This window comes from Delphinapterus leucas, chromosome 3, assembly GCF_059928025.1.
Source record: "Delphinapterus leucas isolate spDelLeu-1000000601 "Yukka" chromosome 3, BTC_Dleu_Yukka2, whole genome shotgun sequence".
Classification (NCBI taxonomy): Eukaryota; Metazoa; Chordata; class Mammalia; order Artiodactyla; family Monodontidae; genus Delphinapterus; species Delphinapterus leucas.
The window spans coordinates 136,111,116-136,121,611 of NC_143131.1; the positions used below are offsets into that span (position 1 = coordinate 136,111,116).

General features: G+C 43.4%; 1 protein-coding gene across 1 annotated transcript in view; it reads right to left on the reverse strand.

Moving 5' to 3' along the window:
* Positions 1-8,758, reverse strand: part of ATP10B (ATPase phospholipid transporting 10B (putative)) — a 157,901-nt gene extending 149,143 nt beyond the window's left edge. Inside the window, exon 1 of the mRNA XM_089909632.1 lies at positions 6,078-8,758. Coding sequence (XP_089765758.1) covers positions 6,078-6,084 — 7 coding nt within the window. The 5' untranslated portion in view covers positions 6,085-8,758. The remainder of the gene's footprint in view (positions 1-6,077) is intronic.
* Positions 8,759-10,496: the final 1,738 nt, after the last annotated feature.

Sequence of the window (10,496 nt, forward strand, 5' to 3'; positions counted from 1 at the left end):
ATAGGGTTTAAAAGAATGTGATATACTGTTTATAGATTTATACATACTTATTATGATATAAAAACATGCATGGGAATAATTAATACCAAATTTAGGACAACAGTTATGTTTGGAGAAGGAGGGGAGTGGGAGGATACACAATAAACTTCAACTGTATCTCAACTTTAAAAAAAAAATCTGAAGCAAAAATGACAGTTAAATTGCAATAATTTGGGTGGAGGGTAAGGCCGGGTGTGCCTTTTGGGCATGTAGGTATGTTTTCAATGCTCTCCCTCTTCTTCTGCGTGATTCATTCACTCCTTCTCATTTTCCTCTCTTTTTCTAGAGAAGGGGAGAGATCCCCCAGAGCCATCTCCCCGGTTCAAAGCTCAAGCCCTCTCTGAACTTACGGCAGTTTGTTCCAAACTGCAGCAATTTCGGAGTGTGCCTGCTTCAACAGGAATAAATTGGTTGAGGGCTTATCAAATGTCAAACACTAAGCTATGGCCTTGGCAAGCATTAACTTATTTAATCCACAAGAGCCCTGGCAGCTAAGAACTACTGTTATTTCCATGTGACAGAAGAGGAAATAGGGCTCAGAGAGTTTGCCTATCTTTCTGAAAACCCCACAGTCCACAGGGGCAGAGTCCAGATTGGAAGCCACACCTGTCTGGCCTCTGGACCTGGGCTTGTAACCAGCTCTTCTGATGTCCAATCACTCCCCTGCCCCATCTCCTGCTAGAACTTCTAAGAAGGGCTCTCTGGGATGTAGCCAAAGCAAGATGCCAAGCATAAGGTGGGATGCTAGGATCGGGATGGAAAAACAGGCTGGGTTTTCCTATGGTTGGTAGGGGTCTCAGTTTGGAAGGGCCATGGAGGGCCAGGCTGAGATGAAGGAGAAAGCTAACTGCTCAGAGCGGGGACTTGGTCTAGAAGCCAAATAAATAAGGGGGGCTTCTCAAGGGGCTTTCATTAGTCACAGTGTTGCTGCCACAGGGTAGGAATCAGCCAGGTACTCAGGGTAGAACCCTGGCCAGGAAGAGTGTGCCTACACTGACGTCCCCACTGTCATTTCTCCCTGAGTTTTAAGCAGGGCACAGTACCAATTACTTGTGCTCTCACGGCCTGTTCCCTCTGCTTCCCCTCTAGAGAGCTCCTTGAGGAGACTGTGTCTGGTACAAGATCTGAGATGCTGCTGGCATACGGTAGGAACATAAATGTTTGCTGAATAAACAAATGAACAAACAAACAAACAAGTAAACTCAAGAGGACTGAGGTCCGCTGGTGTCCTCTGAGCTGGGGCTGAGCACTCAGCACAATAAACACAAATTTCGTTTAAGTTCCTTGAGGACAAGGCATTATTTGTGTTTGCACACTTTGCCCCAGCATCATGCCCACAGCTGAGCAGAATTGAGATGAATTACAAAATAAAAACAGGGATTTATAACAATGCACTGGAATCGTATGGCGTACTCCAGAGATCCACAGGTAAAGAGCCAGGAGGCTGTTTGAAAATGATCCCAAAGCTCTAATAAAAACATCATGAATCTCATCATCAAAAACAAAATAACTATGGTCACAATTTATTTGGTCTATCTTATGTGCCAGGTGTTGTTAAGTATATTATCTCTAAAACTTACCGTCACCTTGCAAGGTAGGTATTCTCCTTACCATTTCACAGTGAAGAGGTTAAGTGGGCTCTTGAAGATCAAACATATCATAAGGAGCCCAGTTAGGATTTAAATGCGGGTCTCTTGGGCTCCAAAGTCTATACTTCTACTACTGCGGTGGCCAGACTTTTCCCCTTTGACAGACTGAGTTGCAACATCAAAAAATGGCAGTAAAGAAGTTACATCTCTCCTTAAGGAAAGATTCTGGCATGTTCCCATAACTCCTCCCAAGGCACAGGTGATCTTATGGCTACTCTGAATATATTTAAGCTGCAGCTCCTAATCTAATGGTTTTCTGCTGGCAAATCTAGTTGACTTAATGTAAGTCCTTATTTCCCAGAGGAGTGACGCTGCGAATTGGTATTACCCTATGGAAACGTGGTATACTCTAAAAATACCAACATTAATCTTGAACATAAACGAAGGAAAAAGCAACCCCCAAATGCATACTTTTGCAAACATTTATTAAGAAGCAAAAATCAAATAGGGAATGTAAAGGCTACATTGTATTTTCTTCTTTCTGTTCTTAAAGAGGCTTTATAAAAATCTGAGAGCAATGAAGGCTGAAATGCAAGCGCTGGCTTCCTTTTTTGGCAAATATCCCTCTAACAAGCTTCCTAAGCACTCTTTTTTGCTCCAGGGTCCTTTGAATTGAATTCAAATGAAAATCAACTCAAACTTTTCTTATGAGTCAATATGCCTGAAAAACCTCTGCAATCAGGCTTTGACCAGGAAATCTTGATCCTTGTTTTGTGATGTAAAATACTCTGCAATGACTACCCTCTTCAAGAGTTTCAGCTCAGATCTCTTGAAGATTCTTCTTTTGCTTCTTTTATGCATTTATATTTTCCCCCTGAGTTTATAGCCTTGAAATCTCAAAGTATCCTTAAACTCATGCTAGAAACTCGCCTTTGATATCTCACCACAAGTGCTGTTAGCTTTTCAGAGAGATATTGTCTTGGTAAAAATTGTTGCTTTGGTGGAAAAGTATATGATTTGCATGTCTGCACGTAAAGCCATGCGATCAAAACTTATTCCACCTCATGACTTAGCGCATTGCTTTTTCTTTTTTTTTCCCCCATGTTCTTTTCCCTTATGGTTTACTACAGGATACTGAATACACTTCCTTGTGCTACACAGTAGGACCTTGTTATTTATCTATTTTATATATAATAGTTTGGATCTGCTAATTCCAAACTCTTAATTTATCCCTCCCCCACCTCCTTTCTTCTTGGGTAACTGTAACTTTGTTTTCTATGTCTGTGAGTCTGTTCCTGTTTCGTAAATATGTTCATCTGTGTCATGTTTTAGATTCCACACGGGATGGTATTAGGGAGTGTTCTAACTTCATTGATTTACGTGTGGCTGTCCAGCTTTCTCAACACCACTTGCTGAAGAGACTGTCTTTTCTCCATTGTATAGTCTTGCCTCCTTCAAAGATTAATTGACCGTAGGTGTGTGGGTTCATTGCTTTTTCTAATTATTGTTCTGCCGATTCACTCAGCTGATAATTGGCATGAGCGACTACATTGGTTGTAGTAAGTAGGCCAGTTTTAACACAAGTTATGGGTGCTAAGGACTAAGAGTGTGTGTGTGTGACTTGTGATAAGAACAGTATGAATGTGGAAAGTTGCCAGTCGGGCCTTCTAAGTTGGGGACAGCACACACACAGTGATCTCTTTGAATCACAGGATAGGATGCATCAGAACACCTAGGGATCCATGGACAGTGGTGCTCGCTCCTTATGGAACATGTAGTGGTGGAAAACTTTCCCCTTCTTCCTTTTTAGGTTCTTTGGCTGGTCTAATAATTAAATTGACACATGACAGATTAACAGGAGAAAAACAAGTTTTGTACGTATGAGAGGCCTGTAAAGATGAGACTCCCCAGCAGTCAGGTGACTGAGGCTTACATACCATCCTGAGCTAAGGAGAAGGGGTAAGGGATCTGGGGCTTTAGAAGGGAGGAAGACAATTCACAGGAAGATGAAACGAGCAAATGTTTGGTCAACAAATGTTTGCCCTGCCATCCAAATGAGTCTTTCTGGTATAAGAAGTTATCTCTGGTAATAGTTCTCTTCCTGATATAGCCGTCTATCTAAAATTCTTTTTTTTTTTTTTTTTTTTTTTTTTGCGGTATGCGGGCCTCTCACTGTTGTGGCCTCTCCCGTTGCGGAGCACAGGCTCCGGACGCGCAGGCTCAGCGGCCATGGCTCACGGGCCCAGCTGCTCCGCGGCATGTGGGATCTTCCTGGACCGGGGCTCAAACCTGTGTCCCCTGCATCGGCAGGCGGACTCTCAACCACTGCACCACCAGGGAAGCCCCTAAAATTCTTTTAGGCGGTTAAGGGGGAGGTAAAAAGCTCTGAGTTTGCTGGGCCCGAATTGTCTTCAGCTCAAAATAATCCATGTGCCAAAGTGGCGCATTCTGGAGATGGTATATTCTGCTCCCCACCAAATGTTAACACTTCCTGAGCAATGAGATTTCATAGGCAATTATGGCGATACTGACCTAATGCATAATACTGATGGAATACTGAAATGAGGTTCAAGATATAAAATGGGTTCTGCTAGATCTTCAACACTGTCACCCCTAGGCTAAAGTTCACACTTTTGCCTCTTCTTGGCCCAAGCCCATTGCCATGAGTATGATGGCATGAAGGAAGGAAAGTGGAATGGGGAGTTCCGAACAGGCTGCTACAGTGCAAACCAAGATTTCCAATGAAGCTTCTGGAGATTAAGCTTAGGAAGCTCAAGCTGTGTTTTGATCAGCTATAACGAGCCATGTCCGAGCTGATGGATGGGTTCATAGGACAGTCTTGCAGAGAAGACACACAGAAACTCTAAGAGGCCAGATAGATGGCTGCAGGGCTTCCTGATGACTTGACCTCTGGTTCTACTCTTTGTGGGGGTAGCTGCTTTCTTGCCCTTAGAGTCTATGAGATGCTCTGATTTCTTTCAATATACCCTCCTTTATAAAACAAAACTGAAAAACAACTCCACATCCATGCTTTCTCCTTGACCTATCATGACATCATGTATACAATTTGATCCAGACTACCTGAGTAGTACCCCAGCTCTGCCACTCCCTAGCTCTAAGTCCTACTTATCCTTTTAGTATCTCAGTGACCTTATTTGTGTGGAGATAGTAATAATATCTACCTCCTAGGGTTGTAGGGATTACATGAGAAACAATTTCTAAAACATTGGAGCAATGACTGCCCCATACTAAATGTTTCTTTTTTAAGTGGTTGCTAACTTATATATATAAATATATACATTTATATTTCATATGTAAATATATATACACAAAGACAGTTTGTGGATACTTATAAGTCCATTGACTTATAAGAAAGTTATAAGTTAGAAAGTTATAAGTTAGAAAAGTTCCCTGATTTGGATTAAAATTTGTGTTTATAATCAGAACGGGTTATTTACTTGAAGATTATATTCCACGGAATATCATCTATATAAAGACTAAATTTCTTAGACCAACAACAGAAAGACTAAATAATAGAATTTAGGTTACTTCCTCTCCTCTCAGCTAAAATCAGAGGAAATAAATTTTGAGGCTTCACTCATTTTCTCACTCATTCATTCATTCAGTACCCCAGTTGCTCTATGTTATCCTTCCCAGTGGGTTGTCTTAGCACCATGTCAGCTGATCACTGGCACCCTCACTGAATTTGATTGCTATTTCAGCTGCTCCCAAGAATATGAAATATTCATTACAGACCAAACAGCCTTTCTGTGGACAGCAAACACGTCAAAACACAGAGAAAAAGACTCAGGGATTAAAAAAAAAATAAGGCAAGAAGAACAGGACTTGCCAGGCCAAATGGACAAAATCTTATTTACAAATGACCTCTAACCTCTGAGATCAGCTCAAATAAAGAAACATCTGTCATCTTTGGGAACATCCAAAACTCTTTACCCTGACAGGGGCCGCCAAAGACCAGATTCCATTTCAATCTAATTGGCTCCTTGCCCTTTTCCTGCCTTCCTCAGCCATGCACAGAGAGCTAAACCATCTTGGGACAGGCAGCCAGCCCAGAGACGTGCGACATCTTGACAGCAGAAACGGGGTACAGGCAGGGCAACAGCTCTGCTAATTAAAGAACTGGATGCATTGATTTCAGCTTCAGAAGGAGCAGCGTAGATTGTGGTGCCTGGAATCTCGGAGCTCCTGTTGATGGCAGCACTTCGGTAGAACTTTTCTCTTCATCAAGGCATAGTACAGAGACTTCTCTGAGGGAACTATTTAGCCTAAGCGTGATCTACCTTTTAAAAAGGCCCTCCTTAGTGCCATTTTCTAAGCTGCAAATGGACAAGTGTGAGTGCATGAAACAGACAGATGTCAAGCAGAGATATCACGAGAAATGCAGGCTGGGTGTTATAGCCTTTCATGCTTCTACTCGTAAGTATTTACCAAGCATATATTAAAGTTGAAACAGTGTTGTAGAAGCTGACGATATGGCATGAGCTTGGCCGATGAGATCTTTCCCCTCACGAGGCTTCTATTTCGGTGGAGGGGATAGATGACAAAGAAAAGTAAACAAGATCATAGCCGACTGTGCTTAGTTCTCTGAAGGAAGTAAGCAGGGAAAGGAGGATAATCCTGAGATTAGTAGCTAACACTTGATTTTTACATACCAGGAATAATTCTAAGCCATTTGCTTGTAACAACTCATTTACCTTTCACATTTTAATTAATTGACCCATTTGGCAGATGAGAAAAAGGAGGCAGAGAGAGGTTAATCATAATTTGTTCCCAAATTACAACTCCATCCTTCCAGTTGTTGGCCAAATACTTTTGTGTCATTCTTATTTCTCTCGATCTTTCTGTCTCTCTCTATTGTACCCCATTAACCAATCACATATAATCAATCAGGAAACCTCTACCTCAATATACAATTGACCTTTGAAACAAAGCGGGAGTTAGGGGCACTGTCCCTTCACGCAGTCGAATAACCAGCCCCTGGGGTGCGTAATTCCTCTGTGATTGTGTTTCTGTATCCATACATCCAACCAGCTGTGGATGGTGTAGTACTGTAGTATTTACTATTGAAAAAAATCCACGTATAAGTGGACCCGCACAGTTCAAACCTGAGTCATTCAAGGGTCAGCTGTATTTACAGAGTCTGACCACTTCTCTCCACCTCCTCTGATATACGCTGGTCTGAGCCGTCATCACCTCTTAACCGGCTTGCTGCAATCAACTCCTAACTGGTTGCACTTCTACCCTGGATCCTTGGAGCCTGTTCTTAACAGAGTAGCTACAGTCATTCTGAAAAAATAGAAATCAAGTGATTTCACAACGCCTCTCAAAACTCTCCAATGGCTTCCCATACACTCAGAGTAAAAAACATAACTAAATTCTTTGTGTTTGTATTCTTTAGTTACCTGTAGTCACCACAGAAGGCCCTGTGTATTGTGGCCCCTCCTCTCACCTCTGACCACCTTTCTAAGCCCCCTCCCCTCCTGGCTCAGTCTGCTCCAACTATGATGGCCTCATACTTGTTTTGAGGGCACTCCTGCCATATGACACCTTAAAGCCCAAGAATCTGTCTTGATGCTCCCCGGGATCCCTTGATCACCCTGTTTCTGCTCAAATGTCATCTTTTCACTGGGGACTTCCCTGACCAATTTAATACTTAAAACCACAAGCCCTGTAGGCCCCAACACTCTTTATCATTTTTCCTTACATTTTTTTTCTCCAAACCATTTATCATCATTTGATAGAACATGTTTTTACTACTTTTTGTTTGCTTATTGTTTGCTCCCCACTACCAAAATATAAACGACTGAAGGCCATGAATTTTTGTCCATTTCATTTTTTAGATTGCCTAGAAGAGTTCCTTGTGTGTAGGAGGCACTTAGTAAATATCTGTTGAGTTAATGAATTAAGGAAGAGGACCTACTCCTCTGATTTGATAATTTAAAAAAAAATCAAGATTGAAAAATTAGTTGACTTGGACGCTAAATAAGAGAGGTCAGGCATGAAAATAGCCTGAATGTGTAGAAAGCAAAATGTTTGCTTACATGCACTGCAGTTTAGTCTTCACGGATTACCCTAGATTATTCAGTCACTCTCTGTGCTCACTAAGAACATCTGGGAACTCAGAGAAGTGACTTTCTCTCTCTAGACCTAGCAGGTAAAATAAGGGCAATGCACCAGCATTTATCGTACGCAGCTCTAATTGCTGGGGCTACGTCACAGGCTCATCATGGGATTCTCAGGCAGCAAATGTGCAGGCGCCTTATCATTGATCATCGCCAATGCCACGTTCATGGGAAGAGATGCAGGGAAGAAAACAGCAAAATCTGTGACTCAGATCTTCAACAGTGAGACAACTGAGACCCTAAAGCCGGACTTTTTCTTATTCATGATTGTAGCTCTGTAGGAGAAGGTATTTTTGGGGAAAGTGTACATGGAAGGCTGATCTCAATCACAGAATAGGGGTCTGGGGGAAGGTTTGCCTTTTCCCAAACCACAGAACAATTCCAGGCAGCATCAGGAGAGCTGCTGAGAGCCGCACAAGCCTAACTCAGGATGACGCAAGTTGCGGTCTCGATAAGACCTTGCTTCATAACATGGTCAGTGTTCCTCTTGGGTGCTTTAGACTCTTTGTCTGTACAGTGGGTGGGCTGTGCTAATGCTAGTGAGGAGGGCAGGGCTATTCTTAGGGAAGTTTCCTGGCATGTGAGCCCAACCTTCCCTGTGAGCCCAGAAGAGAAGCCCAGGCAGGACTGTTGTGTAACCAAAGGTGAAACAGGCCCAGACATCTGTAGCAGCCCAGGTATTTTTAGAAAACATATTTTCGTCTTCAATTTACACCAGATCTGGAGTGGAGCTAAGTCATTACAACGTGTTAGGTCCTGTTTATTCCAGCCCTGGACAGCTAGCTTTGTTCAGTAGACACTGGTAGGGCCTGTCTATGGGGGCAGTGTATGCCAAGGCTGCTGCAGGAATCTGCGTCCCTTGAATTTGGCGTTTCCTTAGTCACACTGCAGTGAAGTGACATCCTCCTATCCTGAGAGAAGATGCAAGGTTGGAAAAGAAGAGAGCATAAGTGAGGAGGGAGGGAGGGAGGCAGGGAGGGAGGGAGGAAGGGAGTGGAGCTGGGGAGAGGGAGAGAGAAAGAGAGGTAAAAAAAGAATTGAAGAATAGGAAAAGGCTATTCAATTTACTGGGTATCTACCACACATCAGCTTTATATTAAGTACATTAAAAACATCAACTCTAATCCACACAAACACTGCAAGGGCTAGGCATTCGCATCTCCACTTTCCAAAGGAGAAAACTGGGGCTTAGAGACGTGAGTGACTGGTGAGGTTATACACGGATAATGGCCGATCCTGCACAGCCCTGTCTGGCTCCAAGTTCATGCATTTCCCAGCATGCTGAAGTGGGGGTAGTAAGGGTCAGGAAGGGTGTCTATGCTGGACTCTGCATAGTGAAGAATTTAACCTTTTGCCCCAAAGAGGTCTGCTGTTTGTCCTCGGCTTCTGGGAAATAATCTCTAAGGCCTCGGAATGTCATATGTGAGTGTTTTTGTTTGCTTGGGGATGTTGGGTCATGTCAGATAAACTAACAACATGACTTAGGGTGGATGCTTTGGGTCACGTAGTGTCAATTCAATGTCCAGAGGGGCTGAGATCAGCCATGTGGGCAGACAGCTGTATCTATAGGATGGAGCCCCAATAAAAACTCTGGAGGCCAAGGCTTGGGGGAGCTTCTCTGGTTGAGAATACTCTGTGCATGTTGTCACACATGGATGTTGGGAAAGTAACACTGTCCACAGCTCCATGGGAAGAGGACAATGGAAACTCTGCATTTGGAACTTTCCTGGAATTGGCCCCATGCTTCCTTGGCTTATTTTCATCCACATCCTTTCCCTTCTGTAAACTATGACCTTGAGTATAACAGCTTTCGGTGCGTTCTGAGTCTTGCTAGTGAATGATCAACACTGAAGGTGGTCTTGGGAAACCACAAACCTGCAGTTGGTGTGAAAGGTGAGGGTGGGCTTATGGACTGTGCTCCCTCTAACTTTGTGGGCTCACTCAGCCCTTGCACTGGCAGCTTTCTTCTTCTGGACTGTGTTTCGCTCTTCTCTCCTTGTCTGAGTAGCAAATCCTGGAATGAGCCACTGTAACACTGGGTTGGGCCAGCAAGGGACTGGCGACATGAGATCAGGGGTCAAGTCCAGGAAAGTGACAATCAAGCAAAACCTGGGAATGGCAGGTAGGAGCTGATGAAGGGCTGGTCTGGACACAGCAGTCACAGATGGCCCCTGATCCTAGCCTAGCTCTGCCTCTTGTTTGTTTAATGCCTCTGGGGGCTGGAGGTTAAATCTCTCTGGGCCTCAGTTTTTTCACCTGTAATATGAAGGTACTGAAATAATTATTATTAGGTCGCTTAAGGCTGCAGATTTTCTGGGATTCTATGGTCTGACAGCATGGAAATAGTAACGACCCCTTGGAGGCTTAGAAGAAGATGTTTTTTGTCCATTTCCAGATATTCTTGCAGGGCTGGGCAGCTGGGGTGCTTAGAACACAGTGCTAATACTTATTGTGATCACAGATTGATGTCCACAGAGGCCAGGTTACAGCACTATTCCTCCTGTCTTCCTGCCCTCCTTCCCTCCCTCCCTTCCAACAGCTCTAGTGTTCCACCCATACACTTCAGCCACTGTGCTAGCCGACAGGGACTACAAAGGCCATCATGACACAGTCCTGCCTTAAAGGGAACTTTAATAAGGTGGGGTGTTGGGTCACGTGAACAACTTCATAGAACATCTAAGTAAAATAACGGTTAACTAGGAGTAGAGAGACACGCAAAATTTGA